This window comes from Alligator mississippiensis, chromosome 1 (genome assembly GCF_030867095.1).
Source record: "Alligator mississippiensis isolate rAllMis1 chromosome 1, rAllMis1, whole genome shotgun sequence".
In the NCBI taxonomy this organism is placed as follows: domain Eukaryota; kingdom Metazoa; phylum Chordata; order Crocodylia; family Alligatoridae; genus Alligator; species Alligator mississippiensis.
In genome coordinates, this window is record NC_081824.1 from 262,978,257 (window position 1) to 263,005,296 (window position 27,040).

The 27,040-nt window shown below is 44.3% G+C and overlaps 1 protein-coding gene across 13 annotated transcripts in view; it reads left to right on the top strand.

Moving 5' to 3' along the window:
• Window positions 1-27,040, top strand: part of ABI3BP (ABI family member 3 binding protein) — a 295,005-nt gene that overhangs the window by 195,916 nt on the left and 72,049 nt on the right. For 11 of the 13 annotated variants that reach the window (XM_059720568.1, XM_059720572.1, XM_059720577.1 and 8 more), the window contains 6 exons: window positions 2,953-3,027; window positions 6,847-6,921; window positions 7,386-7,460; window positions 7,974-8,048; window positions 8,686-8,751; window positions 12,625-12,699. In XM_059720568.1, the coding sequence (XP_059576551.1) occupies window positions 2,953-3,027; window positions 6,847-6,921; window positions 7,386-7,460; window positions 7,974-8,048; window positions 8,686-8,751; window positions 12,625-12,699 (441 nt within the window). The remainder of the gene's footprint in view (window positions 1-2,952; window positions 3,028-6,846; window positions 6,922-7,385; window positions 7,461-7,973; window positions 8,049-8,685; window positions 8,752-12,624; window positions 12,700-27,040) is intronic. The other 2 variants (XM_059720574.1, XM_059720579.1) reach the window with 2 other exon arrangements.

Here is a 27,040-nt window from a genome sequence, read left to right on the forward strand (position 1 = left end):
CAATGTCTTCACAGCTCCAAGCAGCAATTCAGACCCATCTCTCCCATCACCTTCATTGACTCTTGAGGAAGGAGCTCAGTGAGTGTTTAAATAATCAACCACAATATCTTTTTTTCTGAATTTCAGTGTTAGACTATGGGCACATCTACATGTGTTGCTATGGTAACATTGTTACCGTACCATAATTTAGTACTAAGTCCTTTTGGAAGTACTAAATCATGGCGCAGTAACAGCCCGTGCTGTGTTGTATGTGAAGTGCATCGTTATTTTTAGCAGTTACTTCACCATAGCAGCATGCTATACTGGGGGAGCGTGTCGCTATGGCAAAATAGCTGATGGTCACGTGTAGATGCCTGTGGACACTACTTTGCCATAATACATTGCTATGGTGACATAGCATCATGTGTAGATGTGCCCTATGAGTAGGAAAGCATCTGAATGAACTTAATGAAACTCTTAATTCAGGACTAGGGGAAGAAACGCAATTTGTACTAGAGAAAAAAATCTGTTTGTTTTAGAACAAAAATGGATGCTTCTTGTAGGAAAGTGTATTAATCACTAGAAGCATCTAATAGTCTTAATTGCTAATCTACATTGTCATCAGAAATTGGCTAAGGTTTATCAGTAATATCTGTAAATTAACCCGGTCTCTTTCTCAGTAATATATGTAGATTAATCTCTGAATTATGCTGTTTGCTTCAAAAATGAAAAACTCGTCCTATTATCTTATTTTTTACAAAACAGTGTTCCCTTTGTTGGCTGAAAGAGCCAAAGGTTGAATACCTAAAGCATGCATTAGCAGTCATTTGATAGGTGTTTACGACTCTACACTTTGAGATCCTATGCAAATGGGGAAAAGATTCTCCAGATGTGAACTTGTCTCATGCCTTATTTGAATTGCTTTAGATAGCCAAACTTCCAGGCAGGGGTTGATTGGCCTTCTCTAAGGCCATTCTTTTTCTTCCTTTTCTAAGAGATTTGACACCAGTGAGCATCATAGACCCCCAGGTATATAGGCCACAAGTGCTATCTGTTTATGAACATCTTCTTCATCAGACTACTTCCTGCAAGGAAAGAATTTTGAACTGAGTAGCATGGAGAATTACTCAGATTTGAGTAACTTTAAACACTTGTGGAGGAATGTCAGGAAGATCATATGGTATCAAATTCTATTCAAAGATGCACACATTTGGGAGTTAGGTAAGAAAATCTCTCAATATAATTTGAGCAACTAGTGTCCAAATTGTCTTTTCTGAGACTAGCATGCTCAGGCCCTATATTTCATCATATACTGCTTCTGTCTTTTATAACCATTCTCTCCTTTGCTTCACCCAAAGCTGGATATTCTGGTAAAATTGGGATGACTAACCCAACCAGGTAAAATTCACAATATTGCTTACATATGGACCAGAACATATTGCTGTGTGTTTCCTCCTTCTTCAATGCTCACACTGCTTGATTTTCATCCGTGCTTATATATGACTTGCCTAATTGCAGACAAGCAAGCCCATACTCCTTTTGGGCAGCGATTGCAATGTGTTCCTTGGCAATCATTTTCCATATTCTTTATGGGTTTTTTTAAATTTCAGCTTCAAGTGAAAAACACTTAATTCCTAGTAAACCCAAAGCATCTGCCAAACCAGGAATGCCACAGACCAAACCTGGTAATTGTGTTGTTTTTTTTAATTTTGTACAGTGCGATATAAATTTTCTTTTAGCCAAGCCCAGTTGTTCTCTGCACTCTCTTTACTTTAGTTATTGCTGTGCCACTTCGGTCAGATGCATTGCACTGGGACAAACAATCAACAAAAGCACCTCTTTCCATAAGAAAATATCGCCCCGTTCAGGAGAGATGGAACCCCATATCACTATATATATGCACTATATATATGGTGCTCCCAAGGAGTTCCAAAAATCATGTGATGAACCATCATTGTTTCAATACTAAAAGTCTTTGGTTTAAAAAAAAGTTTAGATGGCTAAATACAGGAAGCCTTTTCTGATTATTTTCTAGCTACTTCCCTTCTTTGTGTGTCAGTTTTTCCATCTGTAAAATTACACTGACTTTCTCTGAGATCCATCAGATGAAAGTTTGATATGAGAGTTAGAAATTGATACTATTAAAATAAAAAACAAATGGACTTTTCATTTGATCTTCTGACCACTGCTGGTAGAGTGTGACTATAAAATAATCTTAGTTAATTTGTTTCTATCAACAGTGCAGTTTGTATAGTGTTTGCTTTGGTATGGGGCTTATGGTAAAACTGTTGTTTGAATGTTTCATAAGTAATACACATTACTTATTGCCATTGAAGCCTTTTGTTCTAGTCTGTGTAACCTAAGTTCACCATGTATTTTATTTTAGCATCTAAGATTCTTCACATTTTTCCCTAAACAGCAATACATCAAACAACCTTACAACCACTTATAACAAAACCTTCTACCACCCCTGAACAGTCAAAGGCAACAATGGGTAAAAAGTTTCCTTGGTGAATGTAATATATTAGCATTTTTCCCTTTTCAACAAAGAAAACTTTCTAGAAAATATGCCCTAGAAAGTTATTTTGTGTTATCCTTCATTCTGCTTCTAGTTATGTGCATGCCCTTTGATGTAGAAGACCTGTAGCTGAGTTTTACAAATGGTCTCTCTACAGTTATCAAGCCTGCTTGGAAGTCTGTTGTTTCTAACTCTCGACAAAACTGAGTGGTCTCCATTTTCTCACAATATCAGAATTTGTAGTCACTTTGTTCACTGTATCAGTTCATCCTGCAGCACAACACTCTAATTCTTTTGGCTTTTTTTTATCAGTCATCTTACTGCAGCTTCTAAGATCCATGGAATTGTTATTGTCTTTATTGCAGGCTTTTGAGGCATGTGCTTTCTGTGGGGCTTAACATGGCATTGGACTGATTCCTAAAGAATATAATAATAATCATGCGCCTTTCTTTCAGCTCCAAAAGAAACACGGCTCATTCCTTCGAAACCCAAAACATCTCTCAGGCCAGAAGGACCACAGACTAAAGCTGGTAATTGCATTATTTCTGAAATTTAGGATGGTGGCTTGCTATCTTTAAAAATGTTGTGCAATTACCTTAGTTACATATCCTATCAGGGTTCGGTGCTTTCATAGTATGACAGATACAGTACCTTTAATATCATTCTATTCAAGTGAGCATATGATGGTGAATTTTAGTAAAAGAAAACAGCGAATTCCTGTGGAATGATGTATGCCTCCCATTTATCAACAGTTATGTTCAATTTATGACAATATCCACTGATCATTTTTTATCCTTTGAGTTACTTGTATGTCTTTACACATTCCTACAGTATCCATCACAATTTACACATTCTTACAGTATCCATCACTGTACTATCTCAATTTTTACTTGTGGTATGTATTGCATGGAAGGGTACCATGAATAAGTACAACTTCCTTTACTTTATCAAGTAACCTGAAAACCAGGCCCTCTACACATTACAGATATCGCACAATTAACTGGTAAATTGCGCAATTAGCTTGGGACCAGCTACACTTGTGAAGTACCTATCACACCATAAAACACTCCAACCAGCTATAAGTGAGACCTTGAAAATATGTACTAACTTTATAGCTGGTTGCTATTGAGCTTTAATTTGCATGTTTAGCAGGGTCTCCCCTGTGTCTGGGAGACCCATCAACTGAGAAGTAGAACTGTATGAAGCTTCGATCCCTGATTCGATTCAGCAGAGATTTGGCCTGATTTGGTGGCTGAATCTCCAAATCCAAATTGAATCAGGAGACCCTTTAATCTCTCTGAATTGAATCTGAACCCTCTGAATCGATTTGGAGAGATTCAGAAAGATACGACAATTCAGATATAGACACGGCTTTAAATGTTTTTTCTACCTACCTCAAGGTACCAGGTGGCTCGTGAATGCTGTGATGGTGGGGCAGATGAAGCATTCCACAGGAGCGTGGGGGACTCTCCAGTGCTCTCGGCAGCAGACCCAGAAGTGGACCAGAAGCGCTTCTGGGTCCGCCAGGGAGCCCCCTTCACCCCTGCCCCAGCTTGGTGACTGGTGCCTCTTGGGTTTGGGGGGCACTCGGGGTCCCCCCATGGCTGATTGCCAAGCAGGAGGGGTGGGAGGGGGGGCCCCCAGCATGCTTGGCAGCAGACCTGGAAGTGGATCGGAAGTACTTCCAGTCCACTTGTGGGTTCGTCGCCAAGCATGCAGGGGGCTCCCCCATGCTCCTGTGGGACGCTTAATCCATCCCAGCATTGCAGCATTCATGAGCCACACCTGATACCTTGAGGTATGTACATAAAACATTTAACACTGTGTCTATGGCTGAACCGCTGATTCTCCAAATCAGCATCAAATCTTCAGATTCGGATTTGGCCGAATAAAATTGGGGACAGTGATCTGAATCAATGAACTGAATCACTGTCCCCAGTTCAGGCCAAATCTGAATTGAATACGGCCCATTTCACACACCCCTACTGACCAGACCCCCAACTGCAGAAGTGCACCTGCCTAGCCAAGGCTGTGAATCCTACAACTGCTGAGGACTCTCAGCCCCTGAAGCTGCCAACTCTGGATCCCAGCAGCACCCTGCTCCCAGTCAGCCAGACACCAGGGGGCAGGAAATTTCCCCAGCAGTAAGGAGCACCAAGCTTCCTGGTCTGAGATCACAATCAAGGAGCAGGGGCTAGGAGATCCTTATCTCTGTCTGTGCTTCACCATTGTGATCAGGGAGTGGGTGGGCTAGGAAAGCCTTATCTCCCAGCCCAAACTCCACAGTCACTTGGGCTGGAATATCCTTATCTCCCAGTTCCAGCTCCATGACCACAAAGCTGGCACTGGGAGATGAGGAGCTCCCAGCTCTGGTCCCATAACTACAAAACTGGTGCTAGGAGCTCCCTACTGGTGGAGACTGGGGAGCCTGTTCCCCACTCAGCTTCATGTTCACAGAGCTGGGTGGGGAACAGGCTCTCCAGCCTATTCCCTGCCCAGCTCCAATCACAGAGCTGAGCAGGGAACAAGATCCCAAGCAATGCCCCCTCTCCCCCCACCCCTCGCGAAATCACGGAGCAGGAGCTGAGAACTGCCCCAGTCAGGGGCAGGTTCTAGCCCTGTGCCCCAATCATAAGGCACAGGGCTTGAAAAGAGCTGCAGGGGAGGGGGTAGGTCCTAGCCACCTGCCCTGATCCACTGGTGGGGTAGCTAGCAGAGAGCTAACTGCTAGATGCCCCATTGGTGGATTGGGGCAGGGTGCTGAGACCTGCCCCTCCCCTACAGCTCTTTCCAAGTCCCCCACCCTCAATTGGGCACCTGGAGCCAGGAGCTCTCTGCTGATGGGGCAGGGGGACATTGTCCCCGTCCCAGCAGCAGTCAGCCCTTTGGGGGCAGGGTACAATGTTCCAGTCCTGGTGCTCTCTTCCAGTCCCTGGCCTAGCACCCAGGGAGAGCCTAGAGCTTCCCCTGGTGGTAGCAGGGGCCCACTGCAGGGCCCCAAGAAGCAGGAGCAGTTTGCTGCCTTTAGCAGCAAATCTGCTCCCACTTCCCTGCATGTGTGGGCACCTGTCGGGGAATGTTTACTTGCGAGTAGTTTACTCATGAGTAAACTGCTCCCGGATCTAAAGCATGTGTAGATACACTGTGTGTCTTCAGAAGAATTAGTTGACTTAGAGCTATCCATGGTCATGCAAATAACAGTATGTGTTAGTGCTAGCTTTGTTAAAAACAAATAGGTGTGAGAGGGAGAAAGACACAGAAAGACAGAAACAGATGTGGGATCTGAGGAATTTTATTCTAGATCCCCGAAATCACATGTCCTGCTATGCCACACATTCATGATCTGGCATGGAAGGATGCTTAGCTGTTTGGATCTAGGATAAAATTCCTCGGATCCCATTGCACGTGTGCTGGAGTGTGCTGCTGGCTATATGTCTGCTGGGATGTGGGCTGGAGAGGATAGTGGGGGCTCTCCAATCTCCATCTGTCCATTCCACATACCTTTAGATGGCACACCTGTAGCAGGCTGCATGTGTAACAGGTGTGAGGAGCTAGAGACAAGAGAGGGAGGCTCTGTGCTACATGTTGGAATTAAGGTAGGATGCAAAACTTCCACAAAGACAGTCTACATATAATTTAATGCAGAACATTTTTGTGACTGCTTTGCCATCTCTATTATATATATATATATTACATTATATTATATAAATTGGTGGAACTTGTGGCACGTTACAATTTAATGCATAATTAGCATGTTAATCGTGTGATAAATGAAATTCCTGCCAGTGTCCTGAGAGACAGAAAATGTGCAAGCTGACAAGTAGATTTAAAATATTCAAGTAAGCAAATCATTGTTTATTTGAAGGCTATTTTTTTTTAATTATTTCGAATATAAATTCCCTCTAGCTAGCAGGTTTTTTGCTTGTGTGATTTAATGTTGCAAATAAGTGGTCTAGTGTCCTTTTTTACACTTGCTCCCAATGTAGTGCTGGGTGCTTTTAATTGGTGAGCCGTGCTATTTAAAAGTGCCCACACATCGCATGTGTTAGTGGTGCAGCAAGTCTGTGCGCTGAGAAAATGGTGGCAGGGCACTTTGAACTAAAGCACATTGAACATGTTTTGATTTCAAAGTGCATTACCACCACTTTCTCAGTGCAGAGATATGCTGCGCCGCAGATAAACGTAATGCACTAGGCTGCCAGAGCATGCCAATTTACAGTTAATCAAGTCTGCTCCGATGCGCTGGATTTCCAGCATGTCAGAGCAGGCTCCCCACATGTGTGTAAGTGCCTGTTGCTACTGATTATATACCTGTTTCTTTCCCAACACTACAATTTTATTTCCTCCAGCTCCAAAAACAACATCCTTTGGATCAATTAACCTTCATCTTGTTCACATTGTTGATGGGTCGAAAGTGACTTTGGGTAATGAGAATCTTTTGCCAGTTTTGGATATTATTTTTTTCCTCTGCTTTTGCAAGTTAACTGAAATGTTCTTTTTTTAATCAACAATGGTCTGTCTCCCTTTTATGTGCTTTCTGATCATGCTCCAGGGATCATGAAGAACAAGGCTGCTTCTGATTTTCCAGCCATTTGTTTATTCCTTTATAGAAATAAACATCTCATACATAAGCCTGGCTTATAATTGCAAGGCTTTATCCTTTCCCTATAGCCTTCTAGTGCCTGGCTTATTAAAATGTCTTATCCTCCTAGTCTCAAAGATTGTATCTTCAGTCAAAGCACGATTTTCAGCCAGATTTCTGGCACTAAACCTTTTCATTTCTAGACTGTACTAAAACAAAAAACTACTTCTCCTTGAACTTACTTTGTAGCCTCTGATTTTAAGAACACATTTACATTCAGTTATGTTCCACTATTTTTACTTTCAGTTCCAAATGAAACAACTCAGACTTCCTTCAATCCCAAAACTGCTCGAACACCTGAAAATCCACTGTTGAAAACTGGTAATTGATTTGTTTTTCTTAATTCATTCTTTTGAGACTGTTCAGCATCCATACATTATTAGTAGCAAACTGCCATCCAGCTGTGTTTCATTTTTGCTCAAAATCTCAAATAATACACTTCGACTTGCTTTGAAGGTGTATCTGTCTCCTGAAGTCCCTTGTGGGACTTTCCTGCTCCCTGCTCTTCTATGATTCTATGGGTTTATGTTCATCCATTTTCATATTGAATACTAGACCTTGGACCTGTATTCTCAGGACATATTTTAAATTGAGCTATACATTCTGTCTGCATAAATATTCTTCCTGTTTCCAGTGGAGAAGTTGTCTTTCTTCATTTTAGTTCTTTAAAAAATTATAATATGACATTTCTAGTTCAGAATGGCTACTAAGTTTAATTTCCTAAAGGCAAACTATATGGTGCAAAGAATTGTGGGGGCTTCTTTTAGACCATTAGACTGGAGTAGAATGATGACCACTAACTTGGCTCTTTCAAACTTATTTTTAAATTTGCAGCTTCCGATGTGGTTCATACAGGAACCTCTTCACCTAAAATAACAAAACCATTTGGCAAGCCAGAGGCAACCCTGGGTAATGGCGAATGCTTCTCTTTTTTTAAACCTGATGCTGCTATTTCATTTCACCAGCCCATGCTATCATTGCTTTGAATGCTCTCATTTTGCTTCTAGACATTGGCTGTTCATCAAAGCTAAAACTTCTTTCAAACTTTTATCTGAATGTCTGATTCTTTCTTTGTTTGCGGGTTAGTTTGGTTTTTTTACAGACACTAATCAAATTTCTGAACACTGCAGAGCTGACTTTGTATCCATAAGAGAAGCAAGATTTTTGGCAATATCTTTTGTTGGACCAACTGTATAGTTGAAAGAGCTATTAAGAAACTTCCAGGCATGATACTTGCCTTATTTCTTCTTCAGGTCTTTGTTTCCATAGACAGTTGTGTAACTAGGTGTAAAACAAGTTATCTTCTCTTTAAAGCTAAGCATGAATATGGCAAATCAAATTCAAATGGCAGTGAATATCCGATTGCTAAAGAAACTAGTTCTCTCTTTTCACTATGCCACCTTATTCCTCTGTTGGAAATTAGCTGTCACATGCCCATTTTGCTTCCATACATTGATGGCACAGGACCTTCTCTGTGGTAAATTATATTGGTATTGTTGCTATGCTTCACAAATCTGGCAATTAAACTTGAGTTGGTTTCTTTCAGCACCACATAAAGTACAGCTCCCCTCTGGAAGAGCAAAGGCATCTGATAAGCCACACAGCAGACCTGGTAACTAATGACTTGTTTTAAGTTTTCTATTCAATAAGTTTCACCATTTTTTAAAGTGTGTGTTAGCATCATTTGAAAGGAGTTATTAATTTCTAATGAATAGTCCACAGGTGCTGCCTTTCCCCTGCTATTTTAAAATTGTTTTGAAGCAGAAAAACCATTACAAAGCAGGTTTCTAATTTTCTCCTGTTGTGAACTCTCAGGCTACATGCAGACATTTGGGGGAGTTAGGGAGAAGTCAGATTGCATTAAAAATGTCCACCTGATATAAGGTAAGTCAGGATGGGGGAAAAGCAGACTCAGGGGGAGATTGGTGATCTGTGGGGAGTTGCAGGGGGCAAGAGGGATCCACAAAACTGAGGGACAGGCAGGGTCCACAAGAAGGACTGTGGGGGCAGGCAGCATCTGCAGGAGAGCTGGGGGGTCAGGTGGGACCTGCAGGAGCAATGGGAGTGCAGGTGGCTTCCGTGGGAGGGATCAGGGGGATCAAAAGCAGTCAGTGTCTGTGGGAGTGATTGGTGGGGAGGGGGGAAGGTGGCATCCACAGGGGGTTTCTGGGGTCCAGGGTAGTTTGGCAGATCAGGGGGTTCATGTGGGTGGGAGGGAGAGGCGTAGAGAAGCCAGGGGCTATTTTTATCCCCCCAATTCCACCAGCAAACCTACCCCCCTATCTGTCCTGTCCCTCCCCTGACTGATACTTACTTCCTTGGCTCCTGGCATTGGCAAATGCTGGCAAAACGGGTACTGGAACAGGCTTGCAGGATGGCGGGTGGCTGGTCAGGGGGGAAGGTAGGAAAAGCACAGCCCTGGTGTTGGGGCCAGCAGCTGGCTTTCCCAGTCCCAGGGCTAGGCAAGTAACAGTACAGAAATTTGATGCACTTGTCTAACCTAGATCAATTAAGTTTGAGTGTATATCAATCAAGATTTACCTTAGACTGGGTTCTGTCATTTTTAGACTGGTCTATGTGTGTAGAACTTCTGTACAGTTATGGGTTGAGATTGGATTTCTGATCATTGAGACCAGGTCTCACTGTAAAGGCACTGACAGAAGTGATAATTTTCATTCAATCTGGCCACAGAAAGCAGTTTATAGCTGTGACCAAACACAAGTGCATGGCTACAGACAGCTTAAAAAAGGCTGATTGCATGAAAATCTGACCCCCTGCAATGCATTAGGTATCAGATAAAGATGTTTCAAAATGTAGTGTAACTTGTGTCTGTGGAGCTCCCAGCCTGTCGCTGTTTTCAGAATGGGAGGGGAAAAGGGACTGGAAGGAGTTCAGTCTGGGGTTTTTCAGCCCCCCCTGAAGGGTGGGCTGGGTGTTTTGGAGCATCCCTGAGGTGGCAAGAGCCTCATTTCACCCGCCTCCAGCCCTTCAGCATTGGCTGGAGAGCCCCAAGAATGAACTCCCTCTGCTGCCTTTCCCCCTCCCATTCTAAAATCAGGGAGCACTGGCAGAGAGCTGTGGCCATTGCTATGGGAACCTGGCTGCAGGCTCCCAGCCCATAGTAAGATTCCCCTCCCCCTGGAACCAGCAGTGAACTTCTGTTTGGCCTGGGGTAATGCTGTAACTCAGAACGCTTTGCAGAAAATGTTCTGAATTAGAGCTAGGAGCCGCACTTCTGTCTGCACTTGAACTTCTGTACAGGGATGAACTAAGTTACATTGGGTAACCATTTTAAACCCAATCTACCCTCCCCCTAACCTCCCTAAATGTCTGCACTTAGCCTCAGTTGTTCAGTTACTTCCCAGTTAGAAGCGGTGACACAATCTAGGAATTAGAACACTGTAGAAAGTGCCTATTTGTTCCCCCTAATTAACTCTATTAATGAACCCCCTCCTCTGCCCCCCCAGTCTTTGATAAGCTGGATGTACATTTTTTAAATCAGACCACCAGTTTGTGCAGCAGACTATTAACTTCTATAACACATTAGGTTTGTCTTGCCAACACAATTCAGTACCATGTAGAGAGATCTGAGTTAGTTCAGATACCGTTGTGCACTGATATTGCTCTCTGCTTGGACAGGTTTGCCCATTTTGTCAGAATGTTCTAAATAGCCCAAGTGAATTGCTACAGTAATGCAGCTCTACTGCTTCCAATACTCAGTCTATACTATTCAGAGCTCACTTAGGTATTTTTACGCAGCAGTGCCTTGTATTCAACAAGTCATTTCATGACACTGATTTTGAAGCAGGATTCCTCATTGAAATACACCAGGCATTTTGCTAAGGAACTGGTGGCACAATATGAGCCATAGAAATTTCTGCAACATCTTCCAATAAACCTCATGATCAAGGCTTCTATAGGTAAATGAATAATTTAGGGCACAGACAGAAGTTATATTTGTTGCATGACTGGCCCCTTGAAAGCACTTTACAGTCAGGCCCTTACAGAAGGACAAAGCTGCAGAGTGCTTTAAAAGTGACTGATCACATGACAATCTGAGCCATTATTCCATGAGGCCAAAGAGGAGTGCAGCTTCATTAACATCTGTCAGTACACACCAGGAGCAGAGCTCGGGTGATACAGTGCAGCCCCACCCCCAGTGCTGTCTACAGAACGGGAGGGGGAGAAGGGAGGGGTGTGAGTTCTGTCTGGGATTTGCCCAGCCAGTGCTGGAGGGTGAAGTGGGTGGATTGGAGCCTCCCCCGTAACCCCAGATGGAACTCCCTCCCCTCCCTCCTGGCCCTCCCATTCTGAAGACAGTCCCAAAGCTAGGGCATGAGGAGTGGGGCTAGAGGAGAGCGGCTGCAGACATGTAGCCGCTCCAGTCTGAAGCTGGATTCCCCCAACCCCCAGACACAACAGCAAACATCTGTTGGGTCAGGAGGAAAGCTGTAACTCATGGCACTTCCTACAAACCACCATGAGTTACAGCAGGGAGCTGCACATCTATCCGCATCCTTAAACAGATTTTTTTTTTCTGCCCAGTGTTGATATTAAATGTATGAATCTTATAAATCTAAGGTTTGGAAGATTTTTTTTCAGTTGTTTACCTCAGAATTTCAGTTTTTAGCTTGCTCCAGAATTTTGCAGTTATTTAGACTTTTGTTCAGTGAATGTCTTAGTAAGGGTGTTCATATTTTGCCATCAAAGTCTGGAACTGGATAGATTCAGCAGCTTTATTTGTGAATAAAAATAACCATCACTGAAAAAATCCTGTTGGTTTACCTTTTTTAAATAAAGACTTGAATAAAGTCAGGGGGAAAATGTTTTTGATGGGATAACTGACAACTTTAATTGACCAGAAACATGTTAATGCTACTCTTATATACCTGGCTAGAAATGGACCTCATGTGCTAATGTAAGACAAATCAGATACAGGCTAAAGAAATTGTTGCTAATTGTGCTAGTTCCTGCCATGTGCTATATGAATGAAGGATTGTAATCACTAGCTTAAGTCCGTTTGTAGAGAGAAGTAGATGAACACAGAACTGGACATTAAAGATGACCCACACCAAGTGGTCCATCTATACCAGCTCCTCTTATTACTATTCCCTGGAGGATGCTTCCCACTTCCACATCCAGCATTCTTTAGCTTGATGGGAGGAAGTAGTGGGAGGTTGCATTTTCCCCACCTCCTTTTTTCTACTTTGGTGCTTTCCTCAATGTCAGACTTGATCTGAAGGTCTGTCAATAATGACATCTTTTGTTCAAAAGAGACATTTTTCCATTTGACTTTATGATATGACCATTATTGCACCACTGAATCAACCAACATCAGTCAAGCAAAATTAAAGCCAAAAAAAAAAAGTATAAGCTACAGTAGCTGTGTAACTTCATTTCTGATAACAGGGAACTCAATTGGCTTTGGCTATCTTTTTTTTTTTAACTGAACACTGTGTTAACCATTAGTTGTTTTTTGTTTAAGCTTTAAGCAGAACTACACCAGGACCTGGTAGAACAAAAACACCTGGCATCCTGAGATGGGATAGACCAACAACAGGTAATTCATATAGCTATGTTTTCTCTGGAGTATCTTTGAACTGATCAGTAACAAGACAGTCTATCTGGCTGGGTATGATATCATGTGTGAATGACTTTTACCCAGCCATAGAAGTCAATATTTTAGGGTGCTGTTATTCATTTATTATTTTCTGAGTACTGTGAAACTTAGTTCTCTGCCTATCATGACTAAGGTTCATTATAAGAGGGATATATCTCCCCTAGTGTTTCATGCAGGTATATTTATACCTTGAAATGCAACTAATTGGATGGTAGCAAAACTACTGTGTTTTAGTTGCAGTGGCAGGACTTCAGGATGAGAGCAAACTCCCTGTAAACCTAAGTAAAATTTTGTAGTGATAACCTTTAGAAGAACGGAGCTAAACATTTAGATAATCCTGCTTTTTCAGAGTAGAGTGACCATGGCCCAGCATTGTGTAATGAGTACTAAGATATTACTGTTATTGTTTAACCTTTCTTTCCTCTAAGATATCTGAAAGGGGGCTGGGGTAACATTATGCTAGGAGCTGTACAAACACAGAACAAAAAATCTCACTCTGGAAGAGCCCACTCATTGCTAGTATCACAGGGGACATAGGAGTATGTTGCTTGAACTACATGGCACAAACCAAGTTCCCTTATAATCTTTCAGAAATTAGATACATGGGCAGGCTCTGTCAGTCCAGGACTTGTTACTGTCTCCATGTTATCTACATTGATTATAGTTGCTTCTGAAATAAAACAGGCTGGGCTTAAAGCATGGATTAGCTGTTCTTGATACATATGGAATTAGGATGGAATCAATTGAAGAGAGACCAAATAACAATATGCCAGCTGAGTCTCTGCAGACTTAATTACTGACTTTTTTAAAGTTTTACACAATCCTGCAGTAAATCTGAGTAGAGATGAAAGGAAAAGCTTGGGTGGATGAGGAATTAAATTGCAGGACACAGTCTGGATATTTTCCCCCAAGCCACCAACAAGTTGCTTAGGAATAAATTACTCCAGTCTCCAAGATAGGACAACTCTGTTTCTTTTTAGGCATTTGGCAAGTAGCTGTATATTGGTTTTTGTATAATGCTGGCATTCAGTAAGAAGCACTGATGCTTTAGAGGAGATTTTAGTTTGGCTGCTGATGTATCTGGTGTTTCTCGGATGACAAATTCTGTTAAAAAAATTCATATTTTGGACAAAGTTGTCAAACTGTTGTTTAAGTCAATGAGTCACGTAAGTATTCAGCTACTCCTAGGATTAGGCTAAAAGGCCTACAGGTGGTGTGTCTTTTTAGTGATACTACAAAACAGTAGGCAGCTTAGGACCAAACTCAGAAGAGTATGTACTTTAGGTTTTATCCTAATTAGGCACATGATACTCAAAATGCTTCCAAGCTGAGGAGCAAAAGGAAGTTATGAGCTGATATAAATTAAAGCAAAGTGGAGGCTGCTATTTTAATATACACCTTCTTCCCTAGTTGCCATCCCTCCCTGCATATAAGGATTTAGTTAAAAATATTTGTGGATTTTTGGGGGGCTTCCTACCTTTTTTACAATTTAATTTAAATATACAATCAAAATATATCTTCAGTCTTCCTACAAGAAGATGATGCTAATTCATAAAAGATGTATAAAGTTTAGGGATTCATTCAGTGTTATGCAAGTGTGAGAGAACCTTTTTATCCAGACCAAACTTTTGGAGAATCACCCACTGTTATTAATAATGGCATGGAACAGACTAGTCCAGAGACATACGTGGAATGTTAATCACTGTCACCAATTCAGGGTAGAATGGAAAGTGAGACTGCAGCATACGCTGGTTGACCTGCACTAGCTAACATGAGTAACAATAGAAATGAAGACATGGTGATACTGGTTTAGTATATGCAAGCAAGCAGAGTACATTCACATAGTCCTTGAGGAATTTGCTCTCTGGCTATAGCATGTGAAAAAAGGCCCATGATAGCATAGCTTTAATGCAGTTGTTACACATGCCAGCTAGGTTAGGCGTACTATAACCATATCCTCCTCCTGATATGTAGACAGACCATTCGGTTAAAATTTTCTGAAGGACTCAGCGGGGTCAACACATTGACTTTCAATATGTCATAGATGATAAGTTCAATTTAGTTGTTCAAAACATTTATGGTTTGGGTAGCTACCCAAGCTTATATGCTCCTCTCAAGGGCCTTGTCAAAAGGCTGGAGGTGGGTATCACTTCAGAAATGCTGTATGCTAGTAACAGACTTAAGACACTGACTGACATTCATTTAAAAGAAGGATGGAATCCTATCCCTGATCTCAACAATTGCACCTCCTGCTATGCCACATGTGCATGGCAGATTGTGTGATGGGGGAGGGAGGGATTGGGGCTGGAGCTGGGTCTTCAAGAGGAGGCTTGACAGTCACCTGGCTGGGGTCGTCTGACCTCAGTCCTCTTTCCAGGGGCAGGGGGTCGGACGCGGTGATCCATTGGGTCCCTTCCAACTCTATAATCTATGAATCTATGATCATCATCCCGGGCTCCTCCCCTGGCACCAGCAAATTGAAATCCAGGTTCCTGTCAATCAGCTGATTGGGCAGAGGACTGCATGGGGGAGGGAGGGATTGGGGCTGGAGCTGGGACAAGTTGCCCAGGTGGAGTGGGGGGGGGTGTTACTTAAGGAAGGGGGCGTGGGATGCAGGCACGGCAGTGCTGGGAGCAGGGACTCTGCCCTGCTGCTGCTTGCCCAGACAGGGCAGGGAGGGGCAGGATGTGGGTGCGGCTCACTCCAAGCAAAAGGGGCAAGCAGCAGCAGGACATAGTCCCCGCTCACAGCACTGCTGCATCTACATCCCATGCCCTCCGCACCGACTGGCAAGTGGCAGCAGGACAGAGCCCCTGATCCCAGTGCTCCCAGTGCTGATGCAGGTGTCCCCCACTGCCCTTGTCAGCTGGCAAGCAGCCGCTGGGCATAGACTGTGTGATTGGGGCCTCTGAGGGCTCATGGCAGAGCCCCCCCATGCATGGCAGGGCAGTGGGGGCAGCAGGGATCGCCCCCCACTCCCTGCTTGGTACCCATGTGGCAGCTGTTGCATTGCGTAGGTGCAGTGCGGCTCGGCAAGGTACCGCGCGCTGTCTGGGAGCTGCAGCGGCTCCAGCAGTCAGCCCCAGCTCCCAGACAGTGTGCAGCATCTTGCCAAACCATGCTGCACCTGTGCCATGGGGGTGATCCCCATTGCTTCCCGCTGATCCACACTGTACTGAGGGCGCTCTGCCATGAGCTCTCAGAGGCTGATCCCTGCTGCTGCACCCAGTTTTTCTTTTCTTTTTTTTTAATAAAATGCCAGGAGGCTGGGGCCAAGCAGGGGCTGGGGTCAGGCAGGGCAGCCATGGGGACTTCTCCCATGGCTCCCTGGCCCAAGGAGATGCAGGCACAGCCAGAGGAGCTGTGGGAGAACCTGCAGCCGCCTGGCTATGCCTGCCTCTCCATGGATGATCTGAATCTCCGAATCAGCGCCAAATCTCCAATTCTGATTCAGCCAAATTGAATGGGGACAATGATTCAAATCACTGAATTGAATCACTGCCCTCCGAATCGGCCGAATCCAAATCCGAATCAAATATTTCCCTATTCGCACAGGCCTAATGCTAGACAGCAATTTGTTCAATGAGTTGAAACTGAAAAAGGAATCCTATAAAAAATGGAAACTTGGTCATATAGTAGGGAAAAGTCTAAGAGCATTGCATGGGCATGCAGGGAGAAAATTAGGAAGGCCAGGGCACAATTTGAGATAGAATCATGGAATTGTAGAACCAGAGTGGACTTGTAGGATCATCAAGTCAGGTCCTCTGCTGTGGGCAAGAAGTTATTGGGCTTAGACAAGCTCAGCAAGGTGCCTGTCCAGCCTCTTCTTGAACACCTCCAATGATGGTGACTGTACCACCTCCGGTGGGAGTGTGTTCCAGATTCTAGCAACCCTTATGGAGAAAAAGTTCTTCCTTATGTCTAGCCTGAATTTGCCCTCTATAAGCTATTTGTCCTTGTCCTCCCTTGAGGTGCCCTCCTGAAGAGTTGTTCCCCCAGAACTTCGTGTTCTCCCCTGATATACTTGTAGGCAGCCATCAGGTCACCACTCAGCCTTCTCTTACTCAGGTTGAACAGGTCCAATTCCCTGAGTCTCTCCTTGTAGGGCTTATCCTCCATTCCCTTGGCCATGAGGGTGGCTCTTCTTTCTACCCTCTCCCTTTTGAAGTGCAGGGCCCAGAACTGGACACGGTACTCTAGCTGAGGCCTCACCAGTGCCAAATAGAGAGGGAGGAGCACTCCCTGGATCTACTGGACACATATCGGCTAATGCACTCCAGAGCTCTCTTTGCTTTCCTAGTGACCTCATTGCACTGCTGTCTCATATTCATCTTCCAGTCAATCATAATCCCTAGCTCTCGCTCAGATTCTGTGCCAGCCAGCGGGCCACCACCCATCATGTAGTTGTGGTGAGGGTTCTTCCTACCCAGGTGAAAGACTCTGCACTTATCCAATTCTGCTTTGCCCAAGAGTCCAGCCTTTCAAGATCTTCCTGGATCCTGCCCCTATCTTCCAGTGTGCCCACATTTCCCCACAGCTTAGTATCATTCAAGAACTTAATAACTGAGTTTTCCACCCCCTCATCCAGATCATTGATGAATATATTAAAGAGCACAGATCCCTCAGGGACACCACTGGAGACAGCCTTCCAGGATCAGGCCAGCCCATCAATTACCACCCTCTGGGAGCAGCCTCTAAGCCAATTGTCTACCCACCTCACTGAGGAGTGGTCAAGTCCAGCCTCCTTGAGTTTGTTTGATAGAATCCTGTGGGAAACCAAATCAAAGACTTTACTGAAGTCTAAGTAGGTCATATCCACCACATGTCCCTCATCCAGATGGCTAGTTATCTGGTCATAGAGGGACACAAGATTTGTCAAGCACAATCTACCCTCAACAAAACTGTGCTGATTGGTTCTTAACACCCCGTTCATTTCCAGTTTTCAAATGACGGCCTCCTTAATAAGTTTTTCAAAAAATTTACCCAGGACTGAGGTCAGACTGACTGGCATGTAGTTTGTAGGGTCACCTCTCTCCCTTTTTGTGAAAATGGGCACAACATTGGCCCTCTTCCAGTCATCCAGGACCACTCCCAAGTTCCACAACTCTTCAAACAACTTGGCCAGTGGTGCTGCTATTAGCTCAGCCAGTTCTTTCAGGACTTTGGGGTGTAAGTTGTCAGGCCTTGCAGACATGAGGACATCCAGGTGTTCAGGACTGATTTTTGCATAGTTTGTTTTCTTTCCTGTGCTGCCCAAGCCTCTGATCCGGTGAGCAGCCCATGTTTGATTTCAGAAATACTGACATGAATTATTCATTAAGGAGTTTGGCTTTTTCATGGGCATCGACTGTGGGCTGCCCTTGAACATTTAGTAAGGGTCCCACAGTGGAGCCTGATTTTTTCTTACGCTCTATGTATCTGTAGAAGGACTTTTTGTTGTCTTTTATTCCATGCCTGCCTTGGCTTTTCTTATCTCATATCAGCAGGCCCTGGCAATGTAAGTGTATTCTTCTCGGGTTGCTAAGGCCTTCTTCCACTGTTCGTATGCTTTTTTCTTTTTTAGAAGCTCTCTAATATTCCTGTTGAGCCAAGTAGGTCTGTTGGCTCCTTTCCCATTTTTTGCCTGCATGGGGATGGCCTGTTTTTGAGCCATGAGAATTCCCTCCCTGATGAAGCACCACTGTTCCTGAACTCCCAAGTCATCTGGTTGCTGATTGCAGAGGGCCTCTCTAACTAGCTTCTTAAGTTTGGCAAAATCTGCCTTTTTGAAGTCCAGGAATTTTGTTGTGCTGTCTGGTTTCCCAATCTTACAGTGGATGGTGAATCTGGCCAGGTCACGATCACTATCCCCCAGGGTATCAGCAATCCTTAGGTCACCTATGATGTCATCACCTTTGGCCAGCAGTAGGTCCAGAGTGGCCTTACCCCTGGTAGGCTCTTCCACAACCTGCATCAAAAACAGTGTGTCTATTGTTGCCAACAAGTTGGCTGACTTATCAGAAGCTGCCGAGTGGTCCTCCCAACAGATGTCAAGGTAGTTGAAGTCACCCATGACAATCATGTCTCTAGTGTTAGTTGCCTCAGTTCCCTAGAGAATGCCTGGTCGCACTTCTCTTCTTGGGAGGGAGGCCTGTAGTAAACTCCCACTATCAGGTTTCCCTCTCCCAATTTCCTTTGCATCCTGACCCCAGGGGTCTCACGGGACTCTTCCCTGTTGTCTATAGTGACCTGCAGGGAGGGGTACTACTCTTTCACATAAAGGGCTACACCTCCTCCCTTCTTCCCAATCTGATCCCTCCTGTAAAGCCTATAGCCCTTAATATTCACTTTCCAGTTGTGCGTGTCATTCCACCATGTCTCTGTTAACCCAACCAGATCAAAATCCTCTGCAGAATGAGATGCAGCTGGCAAGGGACATAGAAGACTTTTAAAAAGGATTCTACGAGTATGCCAAAAGTAAGAGGAATACCAGAGAAACCATTGGTCCCTTACAAAATGCAGAAGGAAATCTAGTTACAGAAGATGCAGAGATGGCTGAAGTATCTAATGCCTTTTTTTCACTTCAGTCTTCACAAATAGGGGTGGCTACCAGATGGTGACTGCAGTTGGTAGTAAGGATAGAGAAAACAGAAAAAAAACCTAGAGTAGCAGAAGAATAGGATATGAATTACTTAGAGAAGCTAGATGCATTTAAGTCAGTAGGGCCAGATTGGATTTGCCTTAGAATAGTGAAGGAATCAGCTGAGGTAATTTCAGAGCCATTGCCTATCCTCTTTGAAAACTCATGAAAGTTAGATGAGGGCCCATATGATTGGAAAAAGGCAAATATAGTGCGCATTTTAAATAAAAGGAAGAAGGATGATCCAGAGAATTACAGAATTGTCAATCTGACCTCAATACCTGGAAAGATCATGGAACAAGTCCTCAAGAAATTTGTTGTGAAATACCTAGAGTCATTAGGGTGATGAGGTAATCCAGTGAGCAAGGTGATCAGAAACAGCCAGCATGGATTCACCAAAAGCAAGTCATGCCTGAGCAACCTGACTTCTTTCTATGATAAGGTGACAATCTGTGTGGATGGGGAGAGAGCAGTGGATGTAATATACTGTGCCCATCTTGCTTTGAAAATCTGTTCATGCACTGCCTTGGCGTGGGTGCTAGGTGAGGGACACAGCGGGGCTTCATGCAACCTCTGGTAGGGACCTCAGTCATCCCTGGGAGTACCCCAGAACTTGCCTGCCACATCTTTGAATGTAATCTCAGTGGTGGGGCCTCCCGTTGGAGGTCCCTTGAGTTCAGTCAACCCTCCTGACAGATATTCATGGGGCTCGACCGCCCCTACACCCCATCCATATGCCAGCCTTAGACGGGCCACCTGATGATAATGCGGCTTGCCCTCTGGACTTGATGATCTCTTCCTGTCATGCTTTCTCTGGTGTTGGGCCTTATCTTCTTCTTACTACTGGACTTTGAGTCCATTGGATGTTTGTCTCTCCTGCGGATTTTCCCCTCCAGCTCAACACTGGTTGACGACTTATTTCTGTGAGCAGCCCTTGTGACTCGTTTTGATCCCAGACCTCATGGGTCAAGGTAACGGCTCAAAGTAAGAATAAAAAAAATGAAATGAAAGACAACCAGTGTGGTATACAGGTAAGGAGAACAAAAGGTGGGACACGAAAAGAAAGAAGAGGGCAGCTGAGGGAGATCAGAATTAACAGTCCTCCTTCACCCCTTGCCCTGGAACCTGTGCCTGGCCGTGTCCCCCAACGCTGCTCCCTTCTCTGTCTCTGGTGGGAGCTCCCATTACTCCTCTCCTGGCCAGTTCCCCTCCTACCGTTCGGTGCAGCTGGAGCCTGGACAGTGGAGCCGCTTTCACTCCTGATGCTTTTGCCACTTCTGTCTGAGTGGTGTTTCTCCCCGCACTCTGTTGCTGCCTGTGAGCGCAGATGATGAACCACGCAGGCTTTTCTCCTTGCTGTTGTTCTGCTGGAATCTGGTGACCTGAAGTAGGTAGGTAGTTTTTGCTTTTGGGATCTCTCCTCTGTGTTTGTATCACCCCTGTGCTAATACCCCTGGGACATATACCTTGACTTAGCAAGACTTTTGACATGGTCTCCCATGGCATTCTCATTAACAAACTAAAGAAATACAGACTAGATGGAAGTCATGTAGGGTGGATACATAAATGGTTGGTTCATTTTACTCAGGAGTAGCCATCAATGGCTCAATGTCTAGTTGGGAAGACATATCAAGTGGGTTCCCCAAGATTCTGTCTCGAATCCGGTACTATTCCATATCTTTAGTCATGATTTGCATGCTTAGCAAATATGTGAATGACACCAAGTTGGGTGGAGTTGTAGACATGCCAGAGGGTAGGATTAGGATCTGGAATGACTTGGATAGACTGGGAGAAATTCTGCAGTCAAGCATATGAGATTCAACAAGGCCAAGTGCAAAGTCATGTAATGGGTATGGAATGTACAAATACAGACTGGGGTATGACTGGCTAGGCTGCAGTACCGCAGAGAAGGACCTGGGAGTTACCGTAGACCATAAGCTAAATCCAAGCCAGTAGTGTGCTCGTGTTGCAAAAAAACCAAACCAAACAAAAAAACCAAAACAGAACCCAAAGCAATCAGGTATTTGCTTGTATTAATGGGAGTGTCACTTGCAGATCATGGGAAGTAATTCTTCTGCTCTATTCAGCACTGCTGAGACCTTACCAGAAGAACTGTGTCCAGTTTTGGGCTCCGCACTTCAAGAAGGATGTGGACAGTTTGGAAGGAGTCCAGCACAGAGCAACAAAATGTTTAGGGACTGAGAAGCAAGACTTTTGAAGAAATGCTGAAAGGGCTAGTGTTTAGTCTGGAGGAGAGAAGATGGGGGGGGTGGGAATTTGATAACAATCTTGAAATACCTGAAGGGCAATTACAGAGAGGATGGAGATGTGCTTTTTTCTGTGGTTTTAAGGGACAGGTCTCAGAACAATAGCTTCAAGCCTCATCAGGGAAATTTTGTTTGGAGATTGAGTGGAAACCATTGTCTCAGTGCTACTCCATCAGTGCTTTGAAGTTCAGCATGAGCCTCAGTCTTAGAAAAGTCTATGAAATGTAAGTGAAATGCAGTAACTAGGAAAATTCAAGGAGGAAAGATTTCAGAGGAAGAAGGACCAGGTTTTCAGATCTGTGCATTGGAACAGGCTACCTAAAGAAATTGTGAAATCTCCCTCCATGGAATTTTTCAAGAGCATATGGGATATGGTAATGGGAAGGTCAGAGCCATGTATTATGCCCTAGGTATTGGGGCTTTAAATGGGCAGTCTTTCACCTAGTAACAACCATTCAGTTAAAATGAAGGTGTGGCAGACAAGTCATGTGGGTGGACTGACATTGTGACTGGCCCTGAGATGGCCCCTGGTGCACAGCCTCAGTGGAAAAGCCAAAGATAATAGCTAAAGAGAGACAGAACTGCATTCTTACCCTTAATAATTCTGTTCACAACAAAGATGAAACCCCTGCCATATAATGAAGGGAGGCTTGCACTGTCATCCCTGTGCTTTCATAGCTCTCTGAGAACCGAGAGAGGCTTTTGGTCTCCAGCTCAGTTGGCCCATGAATTTCCACCAGCCTGAAATTTTGAAGAAGAAAAATCTTACAGCAGAAAGGAAATTGTGATTTATATCAGAAATGTGTTCTTATGTAGTAAAATGAGGCACTGTATTATTATTAAAGAGAGAGAAAAAGCATCTTAAATGACTTGAAAGAGTTGAAGAGACTAGAGAAGGGATTATTGAAGTAATTGTCCCATACAATGGATGTAATGGCCTGGCAGAGGGTGTGTCTACACAAGACACTTAACTTTGCATTAGCATAGTTTATTGCAGAGTAATCATGGGCATCTATACACGCACATGCTTACTTCACAGTAAACCTCACACAGTAAACTCAGTAATACTGAGTAAATTTGCTACCTGAAAACGCAAGTAGCAAATTTACTCCATATTAGTAATGGCGCTGTAGCGCTCATGTAGACACCTGACCAAGGGCAAAATCTGCTCCTGGTCAGCCGTCCACCAGGGGGCGGGTGATAGCTCCATGCCCCGAGGAGCTGCCTGCTGCTGGGGCAGGCTCCACCACAGGAGCCTGGTTGGGGACTATGTTCCCCTGCCCCTGCTGCAGGAAACTCCAAGCCCCCCACTCTGAGATTGCAAATGCTCATGGACCTGGATGGGGAGCAAGCTCCCCAGCCTGTTTCCCCACCAGCAGGGAACTCCCAGCACCGGCTCCATAACTACTGTCATGGAGCTTGGGCTGGGAGATAAGCATCTCTTATCAGTGGCCCTGCAGTTGTGGAGCCCCCTGCTGGCAGGAGATGTGGAGCTTGTTCCCCATCCAGCTCCACAAGCATGAAGCTGAGGTGGGAACAAGCTCCCCAAGCTGTTCCCCACCCAGCTCCATCCTCATGGAGCTCCATCCTCATGGAGCTGGGTTAGTAGCAAACTCCCCAGTCACTGCTCTAAGTGCCTGGGTGGGGACAATGTCCCCCTGCCCTGGCAGCAGGGAGCTTCCAGTCCCCACTCTGCAATCATTACATTGCGTCAGGGAACAGGCTGGGAGTTTGTTCCTAGCCTCCATTCCGTAATTGCAGAACGGGGCTGGAAACAAGCTCCCGAGACTCCACTCCATGATTGCAGCTGAAATTGCGGAGTAGGGTTTGGGAGCTTTCTGGAAGGGGACAGTTCCCCGCCCAGCCTGGAGATGGCTGGAACCTGCCCCCAACCATTACAGTTCCCAACCAATCCTAGGCTGTGCAGGGAAGCATGTGCAGCCTGGAGGTGGCTGGGGACTATCCTGTTTCAGGCAGTCCCCAGTCAGCTGTGGGCAGCACATGCAGACTTTCCCATGCAGCCCAGAGCTGGCCAGGAACTGTCATGGTCGGGGCAGGTCCCAGCCCTGTGCCTCAATTGGGTGATCAAGGTATGGGGCTTGAAAGGGGTGGGGTAGGTCCCAGCCCCCTACCCTGACCTGCTGGTGGGGCAGCTAGCAGCGAGCTAGCTTTTAGCTGCCCCACCTGTGGATTAGGGCATAGGGCTGGGACCTTTCCCATCCTTGCAGCTCTTTTCAAGCCCTATGCCCCTGATCAGGGATCCAGTTTCAGGAGCTCCCTGATGCTGGGGCAGGGGGCCATTGTCTGGCATCCCCCCAGGGCCAGAAGACAGCTGTCTCCTGGCTCAGTGCTCTCCGCCAGCCCCTGGAGCTCCCCCTGGTGGCAGCTGGGGGACATTGCAGGGCTTCAGGGCACTAGGAACAAATTTCTCCCTAACCCTGCATGTGTAGACACCTACCCAAAAACCCTTACTGGGCGTGTCTAGAGTTGCCCCTACTCTAGTAATGGCAACAGGCATTACTGAACTGTGCCAGCAGCACACAGTTATTTTTAGTCATAGCAATGTGCAAAGGAGTGCATTGCTACTGTGATATAGCTGCAGCATCATGGTTTGTGCCACCAATGCTACATCGCCCATAGCGCATTGCTACGGCTACATAGTGTCTCATGTAGACAAACCCAGTAAATCTAGGCTGGAGTGTAGACATGCCCAGAGATTACTAAACAGAAACAGCTTGAACATTTACTTGTCACTAAGGTCCAGATTTATCAAGATGCATAAATGCCTCTCTGTGCTTACACTGAAATCATCAGGGTTACTACTTTGGAAGGTCTGGTACTACACAGCTGTGCTGCAGAACAAACTTTCTTCTTTTCACCTGAACAACTCTGCACGCTCTAAATAAGGACCTAGCTGTGCTGGTAAATATTGACCAAGATTTTTTCTTTTACCTTAAATGATTGTTGTGAGTTTGAGTTATCAATTGTTTTGCTTGATGATATTTTGGAAATCTCCCTTCCAAATCTCCTTTCTTATTTCCTAAACGGTTTTGTACCAGTCTATGCAGGGATCAAGGTGCTTCAAATTAGTTTTCAAGCAGTGAGATTTGTAGGGGAGCTGTTTCCACCTTGTTTTGAGAAGAATTGTTAAGGATTGGAAGACGTACAGAAAGAAACAGTGTGTGATTTTTTTTGTCTCCGTCTTGATTCATGCTGCTGTGAGGGGAGAAGGCCAAAGACCTTTATAACTGCATTTATATTGCTCTGTCAATTTTATAATACACATGGGGATACTTTTACTTTCAACTGCCAGAGACTTAACAGAGGACTTCTTTCAAGTTTTACACAATTCTGCAGAGAACATGATGAAGATGAAAGGAACAACTTGGGTTGATGAATATCAACTGAATTGAATGGGACAAAATGAATGAATTGTTTTTCCTGTAGCCACCAGCAAGTTGTTTTGGGGTGAATTATTCCAGTCTCTGAAATATGGCAATTCTGTTTCTGTTTAGGAATTCGGCAAGTAGCTGGATGTTGGTTTTTGTATAATGATGCTATTCATTAAGAACCACTACTGATTTAAATGAGGTTTTAGTACAGCTACTTGTGTAACTAATAGAACTGGCTGAGCTTGAGATCCAGTTGGGTCCCAAACAATAGTTGCCTGTTGAAATGTCATGCAGTAGAAACATGGCATTAGAAGAATCAGGAAGTGCTCAATGGCATTAAAAGTTTCAGGACATATTTTCCGTGAATACTCTGCTCAAGGCTGTTGTAGGAAATAGAAATCTCATTCCTAGTTCTGACTTTTCAGACTGCCCTGATTCAGCATCACCAGCTGTAGATGGCACTTCTGGCCACATCTGCAGGAGTTCCTGAGGGAAAAGATGGAACTGAGATCAGGGTGGCTTTTACAACCAGTCTTAAACCAATATTTATAAATATTTGTAATTAGATGAAGGCACTCAAATCATTTTACAAATATGTTTAGCCTCACAATCTGCATTTCTGATGAGAAATGTAGACACAGAGGAATGGACTCATAAATGAAATCGTTACATATTTAAATGTGTTTACATTCTAAAATACTAAATACTGTCTAAACAACTTCACTTAAATATGAAAAACCTAGACATTGATCAGTATTATATATATGTATTACTGGAGTGACAGTAGGAAATGGAGCTCCCCTGTACTAGGCAATGTATGAAAAAAATAGTCATGCAAATATTAACTTGCTAAAGGCTATGAGATGCATGCCATGTGCTCTTTAGTCATAAGTAGTCAGAGTTTTGCTTTCACATTTCCTTGAAAAAGTGAGTCTTCCAGAAGCATCCCCCTCTCCCCCTGACCAGTTCTGGGAAGTTTTCTTATTACCATTTAATTACTATTCTTGCTAAACAACCTAATATAAAGCACATGAAAGGTGCTGGATTGGCAGACCTTGAAGCAATCTTTTGACCTAGATTTTTCAAGCTACTGCTGGAGGACATCAGGGAAGGAGATATGACTTCTCAGTATACACTGAGTCTATTGCCACTGTGCCGACACCTGCAGAAAGTGATCTGCTAGTCTCAGTTCATTGTGCTCTTTCTTTGTGTTACACCTGTCTTCTTAGTGGTAGCACACTTGACAGTGATCCAGGTCTTCTTCCTCCTTGGACTGTACCATCCGTGGAAAGATATGCTATCCCGTGCAGAGTGTGCTTGGCAGCTGCAGGAGCCAGATGCGGTGCTGTGGAATGTGTTTTTCCAGGAGTAACATATGGGACTACGGCTGGCTTCCTAATAGGCTTTTTTTTCAGGCTTTTAGCTTGTTGTGCTATTAGTTCTGCTGTCACTGTGAGACCGGAGCAAAGGCAGCATCGTCTTGAATTTTTTCAAGTCCCTATTCAGTGTTAAGTTATTTTTTCTATAATTTCCTTTGAATTAAATTTCACACACTTATTTGTCTTAACCTACAAAGCCGGTGTGTAGATGATTGGTGAGTAGATGAAGTGGTTTCTTAGTGCCTCATACATATTTATTCAATCCTGCCACTCTGAAGCTGTGTGTAACATAACAACGTTGTCAATTTTCAGTCAACAAATTGTTTTCAGCCACCCTCTGGTGAAGGAGAATTTTCCTCGTGCCGGAACCACACAGGCCATCTCTTTACAACAGCCACCAATTCTATTCTCCCTTAGCAAATTTGCAGATGACACCAAGCTGGTGGTGTAGTAGATACACTGCAAAGTAGGGCTAGGGTTCAGAGTGACCTAGAAAAATTGGAGGATTGGCCCAAAAGAAATCTTATGAGGGTCAGCAAGGACAAGTGCAAAGTCCTACACTTAGGACAGAAGAATCCCATGCGCTACTATATAGCCTGGGGACTTTGTGGGGAGCCGGAGGAA